The 21243-nt window shown below is 54.0% G+C and overlaps 1 protein-coding gene across 4 annotated transcripts in view; it reads left to right on the top strand.

Annotated features, from left to right (window-relative positions):
* SPNS3 (SPNS lysolipid transporter 3, sphingosine-1-phosphate (putative)) overlaps positions 1 to 21243 on the top strand; it is a 42947-nt gene that overhangs the window by 906 nt on the left and 20798 nt on the right. For all 4 annotated transcript variants that reach the window (XM_046676465.1, XM_046676466.1, XM_046676464.1 and 1 more), the window contains exons 2-8: positions 2907 to 2972; positions 7429 to 7565; positions 8103 to 8254; positions 8921 to 8987; positions 9727 to 9875; positions 10710 to 10862; positions 17800 to 17989. In XM_046676465.1, the coding sequence (XP_046532421.1) occupies positions 2907 to 2972; positions 7429 to 7565; positions 8103 to 8254; positions 8921 to 8987; positions 9727 to 9875; positions 10710 to 10862; positions 17800 to 17989 (914 nt within the window). The remainder of the gene's footprint in view (positions 1 to 2906; positions 2973 to 7428; positions 7566 to 8102; positions 8255 to 8920; positions 8988 to 9726; positions 9876 to 10709; positions 10863 to 17799; positions 17990 to 21243) is intronic.

Below are 21243 nucleotides of genomic sequence, written 5' to 3'. Positions count from 1 at the left end.
GCCTTCCTTCCTGCGGACACTGGGCTTCTGCTCTGTCTTCTTGTCACTCACTCACTTACTCATTCATTTATTCAAGGTTCAACCTTCTTTGCTCTCTTCATCACGGATTCATTCGAGATTGATGGAGCACTAACTGTGGGAAGGACCCTCTGGTGGGCCTGGGGGACCCAGAGGAGGGGCAGTCAGTCTTGTAGCTCCTGAACTCAGGAATGACTATCTCATGGGGCAGAGGGAGAAGCTCATTAACAGGACTCCTGCAAGGCAGAGAGATGTGGCCAGGCGAGGAAGGCACAGACCGGCCTGGGGAGCTCAGAGGGGGTACCTGCAGCGACTGGGCATCCCTGGGGCCAGGATATTGATTCATCAGTTGCCAGCTGGGCACCCCAGGGAGTGGCTGTGGAATGAACAGAACTTGGAGTTGCAGACAGCCCCTGATCTGGTGTCCATCTTTGAGGAGCTCAGAGGGACACAGAACACCTGTTCAAGTACCTCTAATACAGAACAGAGTAGGGTGAGACTCAGCGGGGCAGCCCCAGGGTGAATGGCTGAGGGTTCTGGGGCAGAATTCACAGAGGAGGGGGATCTAGTTTGGGCCTTGAAGGCTGAGAAGATTGGCAAGGCAGGAATGGGGCGAGGCGAGGGCATGCAGAGGGAGGGGTCAGTGTGAGCCAAGGCATGTGGGGTGAGCGTGCACGCTCTGATCAGGGATGGCAAGAGGGAAGGATGCAGGAAGTTATTCTAAAAGGGTGTTGGGGGCCAGATCATAGGCTTCTTGGTGCTAGCCTGGAAGCTTGGACTCTCTGCTGAGACAAAGGGGAACCATGGAAAAATATCTTAAGTGGAGGGACTCGTAGTCAGATTTGGGGCCCTGATGGAGGCCAAATGAGACAAGGAGGTCAATTCAGAGGCTCCTGCAGTGGGTTAGGCCAAAGCTGAGGAGGCCTGGGCTGGAGTGTGGGTCGGGGGCATGAAGGGGCGGTGGGGGCAGGAGACAGAGGGGAGCAGGCAATGGTACGAGTGGAGCTCTTTGAGCCCCTCAGGCTGGGTCCCTGCTTTCCTACCACTAGCCCTGGGAGGCCCCTGGCTGGGCCTGCCTGCCTGAGGCCCCTTCCCTGTCAGGACTTCCTCCCCCAGCGTGAAGGGGGCAGGAGAAGTGAAACCACGCTGAGCGCTGGGGACTGCTGGGGGCGGGCGAGCCACTCTCAGGGCAACTACAGTTCTCTTGTGGGAAGCAGCTCTTTGGGAAGCCAGAGTGACACGTGGAAGGTAACAAAGAAGCTGGGTCCACACCTGACCCGGGCTGTCCCCAGAGTGCCACAGGGCTGGGAGGAGCCCAGGAGCAGACCAAACAAGGGGACAAGTCCCTGTTTCTGGAATGGAAGATGAGTGCCATGACAGAGAAGTTTTATAGAGCTATATACTTTGCTTATCTGCGTTAACTATTTTTTTCTTTCCAACGCATATGTCTTATTCGTGTAATTACCCATGTTAAAAGGGAAGGAAAGACACGCAGGGTGCCCTGCCTGGATGCTGTGGCGACCGGGCCCAAAGTCAGTGTCTGAACCCAAATCTCCTACGTTGCTTCTCCAATTCTTTGATCTGTCTTCACCTGCTGGCAGGTCTTGGGGGTGTAGATGTGGGGTTTCTACACCCTCACCGTGTGGGTGTTTCTGCAGGGCCCCATTTGGGGGCTTCTGCTCCCTTCTGTGACCCTAGGTGGGAGGGCGAGCTCCCTCTGGCCGGGATTCTAGTCCCAGCTCCTATTCCAGCTGTGCTACCGTGGGTGGCTGGAACCTCTGTTTCCTCATCTGTATGATGGGGACAATGACAGTCTCCACCGCTTAGGCCCATCTCATAATTCAGTGAAAGTGGTGGTTGATCCTGATAACGACAGGCCAGAGCCTCCCAGCTCGGTAAGCAGGTGCCTCGTCCTGACTAACTTGTCCTGAAATACGTCAAGGAGCTGAGGGGACTTCGGTGAAGAGAGCCTGGTGTCTGGGGGCCCGCTTCCTCTCTCCGCATTGGGCTGAGCACCACTGCACTGGCCCACGGCCTAGGCAGATCTTGGAGGGGTTTTGGAGACCCAGCTGGTGCAGGGCAAGAGCCGGCCACCCTCGGGGAGGTGAGGCCAAGGTCAGACCTAAGTGGGACCTGTCTGTGAGGCAATCACGTGCACTGTCATGTTGGTGTGTTTATGCCTCTGGGAGAACATGCTTGTGTGTGCACGTGTGCAGGCCCGGACACACGTGTCTTTGCATGTACATGCTCGTGTGTATACGTACACCTATGAATGTCTGGAGTTTGTACATGAGCAGGGCTGCTGTGTTGCACAATCCCAGGGACTTCCATTTACACTATAGTCTAAGTGAATGGCTGTGCACTGTGCAGCAACAGGGAACTGCCGGTCACTCTGACTATAATGCACATGTGCACATGCATGCACGCCTGTGGGTGCGTCTTTATGTGTACACCTCAGTATATGTGTATGTGTGTCTGGGTGTGTGAGACCGGGCTTACACACCTGTGAGTGCAGGCTCGTGTGTGTGTATGTACATCTGTGCCTCTGTGAGGGTATTCCTCTGGGTGTGCCTGTTTGTATGTACCTGTGTGGGGCTGCATGTCTGTGTGTCTGTGTGACTATGTGTCTATGTCTGGGGTGCATGCTCGTATATGAATGTGTGAGTCTGTGCCTTTGGGATGTGTGTTTCTGCGTGTGTTTGGCTCCTGTATCTTGTGTGTGTGGTTGGACACATGTGTGGGAGAGAGGGGAAGAGAGCAGTGGGCCCAGGTGCCACGCCCTTTGCGGTGTGGGTCAGCGGTGGCCCTGTCCCAAACGCGGGGGCAGCTGCCTTTCAAGGCCTGCTGGGCCACTTCCCATTTCCTGAGTACTGTCTGTCTGTCCACAGGAGTACTGCTGGATGTGCAGAAGTTTTTTCAGATCAGTGACAGCAATGCTGGTCTGCTTCAGACGGGTAAGGAGGGCATCAGGACCTGGAGCTGGGGCCCTGGGTTCGTGCTGGGTGGGGTCTTTCTGCAGGTCCTGTTCTGAGCCCAGCCCCGGCTGCTGGGAGATGGGGCCAGGCTGAGCCCCACTAAGTCCCCTGGCACAGAGGAGGGGGCAATGAGGATGGGTGGTATGTGCGCGTGAGGGCCAGTCCAGGTGGGAGATGAGACGGCCTGGGCTGAGACCTCGTGCTTGGAGAGCCCCTTCGGGTTTGAGGGCGGGGGCTACAGGAGGAGCAGAGGGAGAGGAGCTGGAAAGGCTGCTGGGCCTCGCCTTCGGATCACAGCTGTGGAGTCGGTCACTCATCCCTTCACGTCTGCTCAGCTCAGCTGGGAACCGGCAAATCAGCGGGGCTGAGGAATCCTGGCCTGTGCTTTCCTCTCACGGACCTGAAAAATCTGACCTCCAGGACACACACAGACAGACAGACAGATAGACAGACACAGACACGTACCCACCATGGGCTCAGATGAGGTGTGGGCCCACAGAGCCACAGTCCAGCAGCAGAGAGCAGCCACATGTCCCGTTCCAAGGTGGGGGCTGTTGGGGTCACGAGGCACTACCTCTTCCCCTGTGGGTGCCTGGATAGTGACACACACATACCCACGTGTGTGCACACACTGCCACAACTCAGGATACACACGTGTGCACACACCCTACCTGTGACTGGCGCATGCATGGTTCCTCTCTGCAGGCCCCTCCGTCCTCCTAACAGTCTGCCATCTCCCGCCTTAGAACAAGCCTCTCAAACTGGAGACGGGGACCCTGGGGACACATAAGAACTTTCCAGGGCTACATGAGCAGCGTTTTGAGAGCATCCATTTACGGATATTCAAGGCCGTGTATTTCTTCCCTAAAATGGATCTGCCTGAGAACAAGCCTCTGTTCTCTTTTCTCACCTCCCCTTTAATAATCACCTGTCCACCCTCTTAAGCAGAAAAATACACCTTTCTCCCATTCTGAGGTTTTCTATGGTGCACTGCCCTGGGTGTAGAAAGCTCCAGGGTGCCAGCCAGAGGGAGCCCTTGGGGATGCTTAGCTTCGCTGGGGAGACCCTGGGAGCGAAGCAGAGGGAGTGTGAGCAGAAAGCCACCGGGGATGTTTCCTCCAGGCCACAAGCCCATGGCAGGGCGCCAAGCCCTATCTAGCTGTCCTGCTGGTGTGTGACAGTCTACTATTTATCTACAATTTAGAATTCAGAAGTGAGATGTCTCAGGGATGGGTGTCAACACATTTATTTCAATAAAAAAAATGAAGCCAACATTTTAACATCTTTCTTACAGACAGCCACTCTGACCTGCCTGATTGATTTGGCAAATAAGGACTGGTTTTGTTCATTAGACCCTACAGCGACATTTCCCATAAATGGAATGACCTCGATCTGCAGTTCCAAGGATTTGGATGAAAATATAGCTAAAAGAACACAATAATGCTGGAAATCACATCCTTTGGAACTGTTTAAACTTACGATAAAAATGTTTTAAATGTCAGCTGAAAGCTCTTGAAGGGGTGCCCAGTTCTATAAACTTCTTTAAGAGGCACCCGAGTGAAAGAGTTAGCAGAGACTGCTCTGGACCAGCGGTGTTTTCCTGGTGCTTCTGTCTCGGGGCTGAGCCAGGGCTGGTCCTTCGGTCATTTCTGTAGCCGGAGTGAGGCCATCTTGCCTTGATACTCGCAGCCTTGTAGGTTATAAACAGACAGTGGTAGCTGAGTCAACATGTCCCTTTTCTGGTCCTTGCCACGGTGAACACGATTATTACTACCAGGTCCCTGATAAGTGAGAGGCCGTGGAGGGAGGAGTTTGTGCGTATGTGTGAGAGAGAGAGAAAGTACGTGAACCTGTGCATGTGGATGTGTGAGTGTGCAGCGAGCATGTGTGTGCGTGTGTTTGGGAGTGGGTGAAGGGGAGCGCCATCTTTGCAGAGGAACCCCGAAAAGATGCGTGGGCAGGGCAGTGGGGCTGGAGGCCTGATGACCAGGCTCGTCTCTGGTGACCGCAGGTGAGTCTTTCCACGTTTCTGGGGCCTGTGCAATGGCCCCAAGACCCATCCTGCAGAATGGAGGAAACCAATGATGAAGACAGGGGCTGGCTGAGCTATAAGAGCAGGGTAGGGGTGAAGGGAAGCAGTGGTCAGACCCCCGCCCATGGGACAGAGAGGCTGCTGGAGTTACGTAACTGAGTAAGAATATTTACAATGAACACTGATGTGGCCCTTGCCGTGTGCCAGGCAGGGTTCGAAGTGCTTTATAATATTAAGCCACTTAATCTTCGTAACAATCCCATGAGGCAGGTATAATTCTTATGCCCATTTTACAGACGGGGAGCCTGAGACACAGAGAGGCTGTGGGGCTTGCTGAAGGTCACCCAGCTAGTAAGCGACAGAGCTGGGCTTCAGATCCAGGCAGCTGCCTGTAGAGTCCTTCTCTTACCTCAAGCTCCTTGATCACTCCCACCTTGTCGCAGAAATGATTTGAATTTAGAGAGGCCGGGAATGAAGGCTTGCCTGCCTTCTCCTTGGGGGCAGGGCTCTCCTTCCCAGAGCATCTGGGAAGGTTTAAGGTGTTTGTATCCTGTAAAGGACCCTTGCCCCAAATCTCATAAAAGTATGAGAAGATTTGAGGAAATATTTTTATAAGCTTTGTGTAAAGAAGATATGCATTAACAAGGCACGGAACAACCTCCCTAGAGGAAGAGTGATAAATTTGACGACATCAGAGCTAAACTGCCTTGTATAATGGCAAATGAAACTTAAACGCAAGGAGTAATAATAACGGATAACATTTATGAGGCCAGTCACTGCCTTTTATAGACTTTATTATATTTAATTTACTCAATAACCTTGTGAGGGAAGTACTATCTCATTGTACAGTTGATGAGAGGAGAACAGAAAAGTTAAGGAATTTGCCTAAGGTCACACAGCTAGGAAGTGGTGGGCTCAGGATATGAGCCCAGGTTGTTTGGTCCCAGAATTTGCATTTTAAATCCTTAAAACAAATGTAAAGGACGGGGAGAAATTATTTCCCAACAACAAAGAGGCCAATAGGAAAATGAGCAGAGGATGCGAACCTAGGAAGGGCTGCTGAGCCTCGCTGGGAACAAGGACAATGCAGATTAAAACATCAGTGAGACATCATTTGTTTTTCAACCATTAGATGAGCAACAATCATACGATGGATCATATCAAGTGTCAGCAAGGGTGCTGGCGACACTTGCTTCTATGCAAGTGTAAACTGATACAGCCTTTTCCAAGGCCTCGTTTGCCAGTAGCTATTAAAATTTTAAATGCTGTTGACACCAAAGACCATTCTCTGTGGAGTATTAGATGGAACCATATTAAATTGCTGTTTTTGTAGGTCAAAACTGGCCTAATTTCTGCAATTGCATATGGCTCAACCCAATACTAAAGCGGGTCAGGGGAGAGCGGGAGGGGCTGGAAGCTGAGCCAGGACGAATCTGGATGCTCATTAGGCTCAGGAAATGTCAATCATCTGTGCTCAATGAATGGCGACTCAGGCACTGGGCGGGGCCCTCCAGAGCCTGAGGCCCTGGGGTGGTGGGACCTGGTGGAGGGGGGGTCCAGGCTTTCCCTGCCACCTGCTCTGGGAGGCGGCGGACATACCCTCCTCGGAGGGCGGAGGTGATGTCATTTAGTGAACAGAAACAGTGAGGGTACTGATCCCTGTGGCATCGTCATGCAAATATGTGGCAGTTTCTTTGTCTTCACAGAATAATAAACGTCTTCATTAATCCGGTCACCGATTTATAAGGGTTTCCTTTTAAAAATGGGATAAATGCAACTGACAACATCAGGGGAATGCTGTACCTACTTAGGAAAACCAAGGCGTTTCCAGGTTCCAGGATTCGCTGTGCTAATTCTAAACCCTGCTCATCTGCTCAAAGCAGGCCCGGGCAGACCTCCCCTCCCTGCTCCACCCCCAGCCCCAGCAGGGGTGTGAGAGCAAAATCAGACCAGTCCCAACACCAGGCTCACAGTGGGCAGGATGCTCTTACAGACAGGGCACTGGCAGGCACTGAGTACTGGCAGCCCCATGCCAGGCTCCATGTTCACTTCTGTCTCACCTTTACACAGCCTCGGAGGGCCTGTTGACTTCTCCAGTGTTGGGGTGATGCTCAGAGAGGTGGAGTTAGTAACCTAAGGCCGCACAGTGAGCAGGGAGCAGAGATGGGATTTGAGCCTGGGCCCAGCCCCCCACTCCCCACTTCCCAGTCCCCTGAGTCTGGGCAGTGGGTTACGTTAGGGAGGAACTGAGGGTTCACCTTATCTTCTCCTCCTTCTGGCCTTGACTCACTGTCAGGGTGCAAGATTGTGGCCTCTGAGCCAGGCCCTTTCTGCGGGCCTGCCGGCCGTCTGCCCGCCCTCCATTGTGGGCGGATGCAGGCTGCCCCTCACTGTCTCCCCCAGTCTTCATCAGCTGCCTGCTGCTGTCTGCACCCGTGTTTGGCTACCTGGGCGACCGACACAGCCGCAAAGCCACGCTGAGCTTTGGGATCCTGCTCTGGTCTGGAGCAGGCCTCTCCGGCTCCTTCGTCTCCCCCCGGGTAGGTGCCCTCACCCCTGCACAGGGCCCAGGGGACCTTCTCCCACCTGCTTCCTCCCTGATCCAGTCCCATCAGAGCTGGGTGCAGCTGCTTCTGCTCCGTTCCAGTCTCCAGGCTGGCTCAGGGGTTGCCTTCCAGGGCTGAGAGCGGAGCTCCTTAGACTTTCTTAACGGGAAACTTCCTCTCTTACACCTCCCGCTGCTGCCCGTGGCTTCATTTCTGCCCAGCTGTCCTGGGGTGGGGGTGGGGCTAACAGCTACTGTCTGGGGGACCTGGCCTGGTTTGCAAAGGCGATGCCCAGGGAGAGGGCTCCTTGGGCATGGGGACAGGCAGAGGCTGCAGGCGCCATCAGGGGGCACCCGTGTGGTTTGGGGAATCTGGGATGGGTGGATATGAGGTGTTTGTAGCCCGGATGCCCTCTTCCTCCCGTGGGGGCATGTGTCCCCAGGTGCCCTTGGCCCCTCTGACAAGTCCTCAGGTCCCTTGCTCCCTGAGTGATTTCTGAAACTCACCATGGTCTTGTGCCTGCTTGCCCAGTATTCCTGGCTCTTCTTCCTGTCCCGGGGAGTCGTGGGCACTGGCACAGCCAGTTACTCCACCATCGCGCCCACCATCCTGGGCGACCTCTTCGTGAGGGACCAGCGGACCCGGGTGCTGGCCATCTTCTACATCTTTATCCCTGTTGGAAGGTTGGTATCACCCTGGATCCACTTCCCTGGATGGTAAACTGAGGCCCAAAGGAGTCAGAACAGAAGGTGGGCTGGGGTTAGGAGACGTCAGACCAGGAGGACTGGGGTCTGACTCCCAACTCTACCCCTTCCTTACCGTGTCACTTTGCCTCTCTGTGCCTCGGTTTCCTCATTTGTAAATGGGGGCAACAACACCCACTGACAGGCTATGTGAGGATTAGAGATGATAAAGATGCTCCCTGCGTGTTAGTGGACTAACACGCAGGGAGGGCCGGCTCCGGGAGGTGAGGCAGGGAAGTGTGTCGGGGCCGGCCGCGCGCCCGCACGGGGTAGGACACAGTGGGATTTGCAGTCAGGCCTCTGAGCTCTGACGCACGTTTCCTGGAATCGCCTGACTCAGGCAGGGCTGAGCGTAGGGAAGGGGGCTGGGGTCCTCGGATAGGGAGACAGTGGACAGTGGTGCCGAGGATGGGCCAGGAGCCAGAGGTCACCAGTGACTTGACCAAGGTCAGTGGACATCTGGGCCTCACATGGCTCACTTTTCCCAGTGAAAGTGCTACGGGCTTCAGAGGGCCAGCTCCCTGGGGTGGGGGCACCCTGGCTCGGGCTGGCCTTGGGCCTGCCTCCCTCCCCTCACTGCCCACGTCCCCTGCTCCTCTGTTGCAGTGGCCTGGGCTATGTGCTGGGGTCGGCGGTCACGGAGCTGACAGGGAACTGGCATTGGGCCCTCCGAGTGAGTCTGGCTTCCTTTCTTCTCTCTGCTTTCCCCCTGGGCCAGCAGGGACTTTCCAGCCTCGAGTGGCCTTAGCCACTTGGCACAGTACCCAGCACCATGTGGGGATGGGAGTGGTCAGAGGTCGGCAGCTTCAGACATTCGGGGCTTAATGTGCAACGTGGATGATGGAAGCCGTGGCCCCGGCTTCAAATCTCGGCTGCTCAGTTTGCTGGCTGTGTGACCTCACGCAAGTCACCTCCCTCTTTGGATCCTCACTTGGCCTGTCTGTAAAGTGAGGGAAGTAAATGCTACCTTCTGGAATCTTGAGGATTAATGAGACAAGGGGTGGAAAGATGCCAGGGCAGGGCTGATGGGGCAGGAGGACGCCTGGGCTGGGAGAAAGGACAGTTATGGAGGCAGCACGTGCTGGATAGTTGGGTCTCCAGTGCTCAACTATGTCGGGCTCGTTGATTCCAAGAGAATGGAGTCTGTGCTGGACAGATAGGTATTAAATCCAGCCCCCAGGGGACCCCATGCCCCGTGTACTCTCAGGGGTGAGGGGGTGAGAAACAGTTGTAGGTCAAGCTTTGTGGATAACCAACACCCAGGAAATGAGCCGTGCCCCCGCCCCCCCGCCACCCACCCCAGGGAGCAGAGCATCCCAAGAGCCTGCACCGCAGAGTTCAGTCACGCCCCCGGGATCTCCGGGGGCGCAGGAGTGTGTGGCCCTGAGTTTCCTGGGCCCTCATGTCCCCAGGTCATGCCCTGCCTGGAAGCCGTGGCCTTGATCCTGCTCATCGTGCTGGTTCCAGACCCGCCCCGGGGAGCTGCTGAGAAGCAGGGGGGTATGGCCATGGGGGGCCAGAGGAGCAGCTGGTGTGAGGACGTCAGATACCTGGGCAGAAAGTGAGTGTCTCTGCTCCTCCCTGTATACCACCGGAAACCCCTCTGTTTGCCCCGGCATCACTGACCTCCCTTTCTCCACCTCCAGGGAGACCTCCCTGAGGGTCCAAACCTTCACACCCCTCTTCCTCTCCTGAGCTCCCACTCACCAATGGAGATGCCCTCCCTCCCTTGGAGGCCCCCTCTGCCTGGCCATGTGATGGAATATGGGCCGGGAGGGAGGGAGGGAGCGAGGGAAGGAGGCGTCTTGGCTCTGCCCTGCCTTATCCCTGAGTGACCTGAGACTTGGAGCCTCACTTCCCTCATTTATTCAATGGACATAATTCTCCAGCCTTGCCGGCTTCTCAGGGTCGTGGGGACTATGCCGGGAATTAATCACTCCCTTCTCCAAGTCCCGTGGGAGGGTATCTGTGCTCTCTCCCGGGCCTGGTTGGGGAGGCAGACAGGAGTCAACTGCACGCCCAGGTCTCATGATTTACTGAAATGTGGGGCACAGACAGGACCCCACTCTATCCTGGAGCCATGAGACCGTGGAGGGCACTCGGAGGAAGGTGGGGGCAGCAGGCACAGCTTCCTAGGAGCAGTGATGTTGCGTTTGGACCTTTCAGGAGGGCAAGAGTTGGTTCTGCAGGGAGTGGGGAGGAAGGCACAGCATGAGCAAAGGTGTGGAGGTGGGACGTGCAGGTTCTCAGAGAATGTCGGGAGGGTCTGGAGCCTGGGGCCTGCCTGAGCGCCCAGTGACCGGAGTGCCCAGGACGGGGCAGGGAGAGACAGGAGCAGACAGGCCCCGCAGCCCCAGCCCTCTCCCCGCCTCAGCCAGGGCGCTTTCTCTTGCAGCTGGAGTTTTGTGTGGTCAACCCTTGGCGTGACAGCCATGGCCTTTGTGACTGGAGCTCTGGGCTTCTGGGTTCCCAAGTTTCTGTTCGAGGCCCGTGTGGTGCATGGGCTGCAGCCGCCCTGCCTCCAGGAGCCGTGCAGCAGCCAGGACAGGTGAGAGGCCTCTGGGAGCCCTGGACACCCGTCCTGGGTCGGTGGAGGGTCTTGGTGGGGAAGTCCTCAGCATGTTCCGAGCCCCCAGACTCTGTGTCTCTGGGCACACAGTGCTCTGTGATGACACCAGGCTTGGGCCCCGGTTGTCAGGCAGGAGGCCTTGTTCTGGCTCTGGTCGACCTGCTGTTGTTCTGGGCGGCCGCAGGCATTTCCCTTGTCTTCTCTGGGCCCCAGTCCCCGTCTTCCCACTTTTGGGGCTGCTGTGGGGTCCAGAGGGCACTAGAGAGGGGTGAGGCTTCTGTGGAGCCCGTGGGACGATGGGAGTCTTAGGCAGCCTTCCTTCGGAGGGACCCATGGTGTCTTCTGTGAGGTCAGCCCATTTTACAGAGGGCAAATTGAGGCTGGGGGATTTCACACCTGTATTCACTCATTCTCTGTCTCGTTGGGGGCCCTGAGCATCCTGGGGAAACTGCTGGGGGTTGGGTACGGTGGAGAACAGAGCCACACGCAAGGAGGCACTCTGGCCTCAGGGCATGCCCCCCTCCCCGCCCTGCTCCCCCTGCTGTGCCCCTGTCTGCACCACCTTTGACCCCAGTCTCCAAGGACTCCATGACCTCCTGATCGATCGATCGAGAGGGCACATCCTCACGCTCTCTTACCTGCTTTCTCCTCCTCCTCGAAACCCTCCATCCTGGTTTCCTCCTCTCTGCTGGATGTTCTTCGGTCTCCTGTGGTCCCCTGCTCCTCGCCGATGCTGCCCCCTGGGCTCCTCGAGTTCCTGGGGCCCCTGCTCTTCACCGGAGCCCCGTGTTCCCTGAGACTTCAGTGACACCAACTCTCCACTGGCTGCCTCCTTCTCCCCAGCCTCCCCTCTTGCCTCCCCCTCAATCCCTGATGCCCAGAGAGAGCTTCATGTAATTTCCAGAATATCCCACGCCCTCTCACTGATCTATGCCTTTGCCCAAGCTATGCCGTCCACCCATAGCTCCCTTCCTTTTTCTCGTTGTTACTTCTTAAGCTTTAACTTTAGTTCAGGCCTTCTGCTAAGCATTTTCATGATAAACTCTCTGAGGTTTTGTAATAATAAACTCTATTATTCCTGTATAACAAATGAGGAAGATGAAAGATCAGAGTGGTTAAGTGACTTGTTCAAGGTCACGCAGCTAACAAGTAGCAGAGCCAGGATTCAAACCCCTCTGACTCCAAAGCTGGTGCTCCTGAGCCGCATGTCCTGTTGCCCCTGGGGACGGCCTGTGCCTGTGAATTGACGTGAACATCTCCCCACTGAGCTGGGAGTGGCTTTCTGGCACAGGCTTTCTGGCACACGGCACTCAGGGAAAGCATCCAGTGAATGCAGGAATGAATGCATCGAATGAGATTGTGATGTCTGTCTCGGCTCTACAGCTAGATTCTTATCTCTTGGGAGGCAAGACTGAGTCCTAAAAGTCCCACAGCAGCTTGAAAAAATGGGAAAAGAAACAGGACTTAAGCCCACGTCAGCCTTAAGTGGCTGTGTCCTCCTGGCAAGTCACTTCCCCTTCTCTTAGCTTCAGCCTCTTCCTCTAACTCAATTTGTGTAACAAATGATCACACACCCCGTAGGTTAAAATAATGGAAATTAATTTTCTCATAGTTCTGGAGGCCTGAAGTCCAGAATGGTTTCACTGGGGCAAACTCAAGTCCAGCAGGACCACACCCGCCTCGAGGCTCCAGGGGAGCCTCTGCCAGCCTCTTCCAGCTTCTGCTGGCTGCTGGCATTCCTTGGCTTGTGGCTGCATCACTCCAGCCTCTACATCCACGGTCCCACTGCCTTCTCCTCTGCCTCACCTCTCCCTCTGCCTCCCTCTTATAGGGACACTCGTGACTGCGTTCACGGCCCATGTGAACAATGGAGAATAATCTCCCCATCTCAAGAACCCCAATTTAATCACACCCACAGGGTCTATTTCCCCTGTGAGGTGACACAGGTTCTAGAGAGTGGGGCGTAGACATCTTGGGGGGCTATTTGAGCCTACTGCAGAGCGGGTAGAAGGTCCCAGTGTTGGGGTTCTGCACAGACCTCAGCTATTAATACACTCTCCTTGCTTAGGATAAGCCCCAAGGTGAGGGCGGGGCAGGGATGGGAAGGAGCAGGACGCAGGATTCCAGCTCCGCCAGAGGGAGAACTTCCAACTCTCGGAGCTGGCCCAAATGGGACTGGCTGCCTGAGGGGGAGTAGTGAGCTTCCTACCCTTGGGGGCATGTAAGAAGGAGTTGGACAGCTGCTTGCCAGGGCCCCTTGTGCAGAGGATCAGTGTAAAACTTGCAGGCTTTTTTTTTTTTTAATTGAGGTAACATTGGTTTATAACATTGTATAAATTTCAGATGGACATCATCATATTTTGACTTCTGTATAGACTACATTGTGTTCACCACCAGAAGTCTAGTTGCCATCTGACACCGTAAAAGTGTCCCCCTTCACCCCTTTCACCCTCCTCCCACCCCCCTTCCCCTCTGGTAACCACTAATCTGTTCTCCTTATCTGTGTGTTTCTTTGTCTTCCACGTATAAGTGAGATCAGACGTGTTTGTCTTTTTCTTACTTGTTTTCTGTAACTAATACGCTCAAGGTCCATCCATGTTGTTGCAAATGACAAGATTTCATCATTTTTTTGTGGCTGAGTAGTATTCCATTGTACACACATACCACATCTTAATCCAATGATGGGCACTTAGGTTGCTTCCAAGTCTTGACTATTACGAATAATGCTGCAGTGAACACAAGGGGTGCAATTATCTTTCGAATTAGCATTTTCATGTTCTTTGGATAAACACTTAGAAGTGGAATAGCTGGATCACATGGTAGATCTATTTTTAGTTTTTTGACAAATTTCCATACTGTTTTCTATAGTGGCAGCAGCACCAGTCTGCATTCCCACCAGCAGAGTACCAGGGTTCCTTTTTCTCCACATCCTCTCCAACACTTGTTATTTCTTGTCTTTTTAATAATAGCCATTCTAACGGGCGTGAGGTGATACGTCATTGTGGTTTTGACTTGTATTTTCCTAATAATTAGTGATGCTGAACATCTTTTCGTGTGCCTGTTGGCCATCTGTGTATCTTCTTTGGAAAGATGTCTATTCGGATCCTTTTTTATTTTATTTTATTTTATTTTTAAAGATTTTATTTTTTTTCCTTTTTCTCCCCAAAGCCCCCCAGTACATAGCTGTATATTCTTCGTTGTGGGTCCTTCTAGTTGTGGCATGTGGGATGCTGCCTCAGCGTGGTTTGATGAGCAGTGCCATGTCCGCGCCCAGGATTCAAACCAACAAAACACTGGGCCGCCTGCACTTAACTTAACCACTCGGCCACGGGGCCAGCCCCATCCTTTTTTATTTTTTAATCAAGTAGTTTGTGTTTTTTTTGTTGTTGAATTGTATGAGTTCTTTATTTATTTTAGATATTAATACCTTATCAGATATACAATTTGCAAATATCTTCTCCCAACTGGTAGATTGCCTTTTTGTTTTGTTGATGGTTTCCTTTACAGGGCGGAAGCTTTTTAGTTTGATGTAGTCCCGTTTGTTTATTTTTTTCTTTTGTTTCCCTTGTCTGAGAAAATATATCCAAAAAGAAATGAAGAGCCATGTCAAAAAGCGTACCGCCTATTTTTCTAGAAGTTTCATGGTTTCAGGTCTTAACATTCAAGTCTTTAATCCATTTTGAGTTGATTTTTCTGCGTGGTGTAAGATAATGGTCTACCTTCATTCTTTTGCATGTGGCTGTCCAGTTTTCCCAACACCATTTATTGGAGAGACTCTCCTTTCTCCATTGTATATTCTTGGTTCTCTTGTTGAAAATTAGCTGTCCATAGATGTGTGGGTTTATTTCTGGGCTCTCGATTCTGTTGCATTGATCTGTGTGTCTGTCTTTGTGCCAGTACCATGCTGTTTTGGTTACTATAGCTTTGTAGTATATTTTGAAATCAGGGAGTGTGATACCTCCAGCTTTGTTCTTTTTCCTCAGAATTCCTTTGGCTATTCAGGGTCTTTTGCTGTTTTGTATAAATTTTAGGATTCTTTGTTCTATTTCTGTGAAAAACATCATTGGAACTTTGATAGACATTGCATCGAATCTGTAGATTGCTTTAGGTAATGTAGGCATTTTAACGAGGTTAATTCTGCTAATCCAAGAGCAGGGAATATCTTTCCATTGCCTTGTGTCTTCTTTGATTTCTTTCAACAATGTTTTATAGTTTTCAGTGTACAGGTCTTTCACTACTTGGTTAGATTTATTCCTAGGTATTTTATTCTTTTTGTTGCAATTGTAAATGGAATTGTATTCTTGAGTTCTCCTTCTGCTACTTCGTTGTTAGTGTATAGAAATGCAACTGATTTTTTCTATGTTGATTTTGTACCCTACAACTTTACTGTATTCATTGATTGTTTCTAACAGTTTTTTGGTGGATTCTTTTGGATTTTCTATATATAGAATCGTGTCACCCACAAATAGTGACAGTTTTACTTCTTCCTTTCCAATTTGGATCCCTTTAATTTGTCTTTTTTTTCTCCCCAAACCCCCCAGTACATAGTTGTATATTCTAGTTGTCAGTCCTTCTAGTTGTGGCATGTGGGATGCTGCCTCAGCGTGGCCTAATGAGCGGTCTCATGTCTGCACCCAGGATCCAAAACGGTGAAACCCTGGGCCGCCAAAGCTGAGCTCTTGAATTTAACCACTCGGCTACGGGGCCGGCCCCAATTTCTCTGTCTTGACTGATTGCTTGAACTAGCAGGCTTTTAAGGACCCTCTTAGCTCTGAGAGTCTGACTGTGGGAAGGCCCGTGGGGGTGACAGGACTTGATGGCCGGGTATCTTCTGGCCACACCTCCTGCTCAGGAGCCGGTGGGGGCCCTGTCTACACTGCCAGTCTGAATAATCAACCCTAAGTCCCCCCAAGGTTTTGAGAACCTGCCAAGGCCAGCTTAGCCTAGGACTGGGAGGCGGATAGCATTCATCCAGGATTCAGGGTCACTTGACTGGGCTGAGCTGGAGTCTTGCACAGCTTGGAAGGCTGGGAGCACCTTTAAGCTGCCTAAGGACACACATGCTTTGTCTGGTGGGCAGAGGGCCAGAAGGCCCTGGATCTGCCAGTGAGGGGCTGTGTGACCCCAGGCAGGTCCCTGCCCTCTCTGGGCTCTACACTCTCCCCTATAAAGCAAGAGGATGGGGCAGGGGAACAAACTTGTTAGTCCTCAGCCTGTGGGATGGACGTTTCAGAGAAGTTATTTCGAGGAAAGGTGGGCTCTTGTGACACTCAATTTGTCAGTAACCATAGTCTTGCATCTGTCATCTTCTTCCATCTTGGTGGGAGCCATGGAGGTAATAGCAGGGCACCTGGCCATGCTACACTTCCAGAAATGTTTGGGTTTGGGAGGGGATCCTGGCCAGGTGGAGAAGAGGGGGTGGGGGCAGCAGTGCTACAGGCCAAGGGAAGAGAGCGGGCCACGGTGAGGAAGCCACAAGGCATAGGGTGAGTTTAGAGAATTCCCACTATTTGTGTCGTCCCCGCGGATGGCAGGGAGCCACTGAGGGGCTGGAGAGGTCCTGGTTGCATCCGTGCTCCCCAGAGTTCGTGCTAGTCGGTCGCAGCATCCCTTTGAGCTCCTTTAGAAGGAGGCCTGGGAGAGCCGGCTGGACCAGAAGAGTGAAGATGTATATTCAAATCCTGGCTCTGTCACTTACCAGCTGGGGAATCTTGGCCTTAATCTTTCTCAACCTTGCCATCTTCTTCCGTCTACCTGGGAATTCTGGGATGGATCAATGAGCTCATTTGCTCCACATAAATCTCTTGTGTTCCAGGCTCTATGCTCCTAGCACTGAGTCAGGAAAGTCAACCAAACCTGGTCTCTGTCCTCCAGGAATTCACAGGCTAGTGATTGACCTTGATGATAGAGACACAGAAGGTGCTATAGGAACAGAAAGGAGTAGAGGAATCGGCAAAGGGACAGGGGAAGACATCTCCAAAGAGGGGATATTTGTGATGGGTCTTGAAGGATGAGTAGGAGTTCACTAGGTGGAAAAACTAGTGAAGGGTGTCCAGAGAGAGAAATAAAAGTATGAAGTGGGGACAACAACCAGTCTGGGGTCAGAGGAGGATGGAGCTGGGGGTTGAGGTCAGCCCGTGTCAGATCATGAAGGGCCGTGTACACCGCAATGACTTGGCACCAAATCTGGTGGGTGTTTGAAAGCCGGTGGAGAATTTTAGGCAGGGGGTGCACAGGGGCATGGCCAAGTCTGTATTTTAGAAAGTACCCTCTGGAGACCTCTGTGGAGGTTTTCCTGGAGGGACAGGTTTCCACAGGAGGGAGCTGTAAGCGGGGCCGAGTGCAGCTGAAGTGGGTCTAGGAGCAGGTGGGGGAGGGACTGAGTTAGGAGGGGCTGCCTGAGAAGTGTCCAAAGACAGAGAGCGGGAGGATGGGATTCGAGGAGGGAGGGTGTGTGCAATGCCAGATGAAGCCTGGGGGGATCCTAGGAGCTCGGTAAGTTAATGTCACTTGCCTCCATTCCCATTAGGATTGGTGGCTAGAAGGTGAGGTGGTTGGAGCGAGTGGGACCATAGAGTTAAGATTTCTGAGTGGGACGGTTTTGGGTGGTGAGAGGTTGGAGAAGATTGCTGGAGAGGAGGCAGGCTGGGAACTGGGGTGCTGGGGTGCTGGGCAGATCACCCACATGGCCGGTGGCCTCCCCAGGATGAGACGGGGAAGGGGATGGGGGAGGGCAGGAGGGGCACATGGTCCTTGGTCAGAGTCCCGAGGACCCAGGAGCACTGGTTAGGAGGGAGGGGAAGGGGCCCACGGCCGCATTCCCTGTAGGTAGCAGATCATGCAGCAGGGGTGGGTGGCTGGACCCCCATCCTGATCCCACCTGGCTGACCAGCCCCTCTCTGCTCTTTCCCATCAGCCTGATTTTTGGGGCACTGACTGTTGTGACGGGCATCGTTGGGGTCGTCCTGGGAGCAGAGGTTTCAAGGAGTTACAAGAGAGTCAACCCACGGGCTGAGCCCCTCATCTGTGCCTCCAGCCTGCTCGCCGCAGCCCCCTGCCTCTACCTGGCTCTGGTCCTGGCCCCAATCACCTTCCCATTCTCCTATGTAAGTGGGGGTCCCTGTGGTGGTGGGGCGGGGCGGGAACTCCTGTTCATACAGGGTTACGCTGTGCCAGGTCCTTAGGTACATTGTGTATACCATCTTCTAGGTGCGGCTTCTTATCCCCATTTTACAGATGAGTAAACTGAGGCTTACCAAGCGTTACACAGCTAGGAAGGGGCAGAACAGGGAGAGCGTAAGCCTTTCTGACTCTGAAGTGTGCCCTCTAAGTTCCTGGTTAATGCTTTGATTGGAGATAACGGGACTCATTTACTCCCAGGACATATTGCGAGCCCGAGATGAAATAGGGTGACTCTCCTCAGGTTACAGATGAGGAAAGCGAGGCCCAGCTTGGTCATAGTTGGTGCAGACACTGCTTTAAAGGTGACCATCATGATAATATCACGTCTTCCAGATCCGTATCCCGTCACCTCCCTTCATGCACCTCACACTCTGGCTGTACCAACGACAGGCGCTCACCCCCCCAGCCTTTGGTTGTGTCCATTCCTTCTGCCATGGCCACCATTTCCCTCTTTTGTGCATCCTGACATCCTTCTCCTTCTGCAAGATCCAGCTCAAAGGCCACCTCCTCCAAAAGCCTTTCCAGATTACTCCATCCTCGCGTCAGAATTCGTTCCTGCCTGGGCTCTGCTTGTGTTTGGGTCCCCTCGGGCACCTTGGTGTATGGGTGGGGCTGTGTCCATAGACAGAGAGCCTGAAGGGCAGGGATGAGATCCCGTGAATCTCTGTGTGCACCAGCGTCCCTGGCTCCCCAGAGCCCCAGCCCTGCCTGTCCCACCGAATGGGAAGGGGCCACTGATCCTGGGAAGATGGCACTAGCCCAGCTCTGGCTAGATGGGCCCCAGTGCCGCCACCACCCCCTCCCTGGTTCCAAGGTCCTGGGGACCCACCACAGCAGACGCGGATGCCCTTGCGTGTGTGTGCGGGGTTCGTTGAGCAGGCTGGACTTGGAAAGAAAATCAGTAACAGCTTTCGTTCTCCTGCTGGCTTGGGTGGGTCTCCCACCCATGGCCAGGTCCCATAGCTTTTCCAGTCACACTCACGAACTAAAAAGCCTGGTCCCATTTAAACCAAAACTTTGGTTCTACTTCCAAATAAAGCTTCTATCCAGGCCCAGAAAACTGCGTTGGGGAGGGGGGAGCTCTAGTTGGTTCGATTCTTCTTGTTCCATCTCCATCCCTCATCCCGACACCACCCTCCCTGGAGCTCCTGACCCCTCCAGGGCTGGGCAGGCGAGGATGACTGGAAATGAGCCAAGTATCACTCGTGTCTGGAATTGTTTTTGTTGACTGTCGGTGCCCTGCGTTTGGCAGATGCTGGCTGACTCCTCTCTTGGGGGCACTTTTGTGGGTTTTTCTGGCCCCCGGCCCTGGCTTTTGCATTGTCCAATTCCCTGAGGCAGGTGACATCGGCACCTCTGTCCTCTCACTGCTCCCCTCTTCTCCCCTTCAGGCGTTGCCCTTCCAACACCTTCTTGCTGGACCCTGTTGCCCTGGGCGGGCACCTGTGGGCCTCCCTCTCGTGACCCTCAAGCCAGTCTCCCCTTGGTGTCCCTTTGACACCCGAATGAGCTCGGGAGGTGCGGCCACTCCTGCTTCTGCCCTCATGCATCCTCATGCTCCCAGGTGACAAGCTTTGAGATACCGCGAGGACACCCTTTGTGGACACCCCCCAGGTGGCCCTGGCGCAGGAGGGTCAGCATTTCTCAAAGGTCCAGCCACGGAGAAAGGCCAGGCTCCTTCCTGGCATGCACTGTCCTCTCTGTGGGTGGGTTGCCTGAAGCCCCTCCCTTGGCTTTCTCGCTCTTCAAATAAATCCTCCCCAGGTCTCTTCTCTGTGAGCTGGGAAACACACAGGACAGTTTCGTTTCTCTCTCCAAGCCCTGGGGGTGTGTCTGGTGCCTCTCTGAGGGTGTGGGTGCCTCTCACCCGAGTCCTCAGCCTTGGCTGGGCGTCAGCTGTGCTTCCTGCAGAATGAAGTCCTGTTAGCACTCCCCTCTGCACCTGCTCTTCTTTAGTTCTTCTGACTTCCCTCGTGGTGAAGGGTTTTTCTCATCCCCACTTGACAGATTGGGAAACTGAGGCCCAGAGACAGCAACAGACAAAACTCAAACTCAGCCCCGGAGACTCCAAGGTCTGTGTCCTTCATGCCTTACTGACCCTTGTCACCCCCATGGGAGAGAAACAGAGCCAGGCATACACTAGGCGCTAATAAGTGCCTTAATGCTTATTGGCTGAGGGAGCAGAAGAGTGACTGGGACCATCGTCTCCAGCCGGTGGGGGCTAGAGGGGCCTGACCTTGCAGGCGGACTGAGGCCCAGGCAGATGGAGGCCCCATCAAAGGCTGCCCCTGCCTTGGCTGGGGCTGCGGACCCCCTGCCAGCTCTGCTTCTGCCACTATCTTGGTTGGCTCTGGGAGGCAGCTCCTTGGCTATGTTTTGGGGACACAGCTGTCCCCCCTCTGCAGCCTGGCGCATCTCCAGAGCTGGATGGCTCATCTAGAAGTGACATTGCGCTCTGGCTGGCAAAGCCAGCTGGAGAAACTCTGCTCTAGGCCTGCCCCGGGGGGTGAGGGGCTGAGGGGCAGGAAGGCGGGCAGGGCCAGGATGCTGGGAAGCCGCTCCCTCCCTGTGGCTCGTGTTTGGGCCTGGCGTGATACCCAGCGGCGCTGACTCCCCACGGCCAGGACTCCAGCCTTCCAGACGTGGGGCGGTTCCTTCCGGCCCTCCTGACTGGATCCCTACCTCCATGCTCTGAGGTCCGCCTGGATGTTCCGACTCGAGATCCAGGTTCCGGATCCTCCCCCCTGCCTACACCAATGCCAGCCATTAAACCGTAGCACCTCCCAACCTGCCCACTTCTCTCGGGCCCCCTCTCCTGTCCTGGCTCGCGCCTGGCCTTCTTTCTCCAGACTGCTCCGGGAGCCACCTCCCTGGTCTCCTTGTCTTCCTGCTCACCCATCACGATCTGTTCTTCCCACACCGCCAGAGGGATGCCATGGACCTGCCCTGCTCAAAAGCCTTGCGTGGCTCCTTGGTGCCTCTGGAACTAAGTCCAGCTCCTCATCCTGGCATTCAAAGCCCCTCACGAACTGCCCTGACCACCTGAGTAGGCTTATCCCCCAGGTAGTCCTGCCGTGTGGGTCTCCTCCTGATTCCCAGGACATGCCCCATGCTTCCCACACCCAGGCACTCCCTCTGTTCCCTCTTCCCCCACCCCTTGTCCTTCAGCCCAAATCAT

The sequence above is a fragment of the Equus quagga genome, chromosome 11, assembly GCF_021613505.1.
Source record: "Equus quagga isolate Etosha38 chromosome 11, UCLA_HA_Equagga_1.0, whole genome shotgun sequence".
NCBI classification, from domain to species: domain Eukaryota; kingdom Metazoa; phylum Chordata; class Mammalia; order Perissodactyla; family Equidae; genus Equus; species Equus quagga.
Note: the sequence above shows the minus strand (reverse complement) of the source record. Positions and strands in the feature narration are given on the sequence as shown.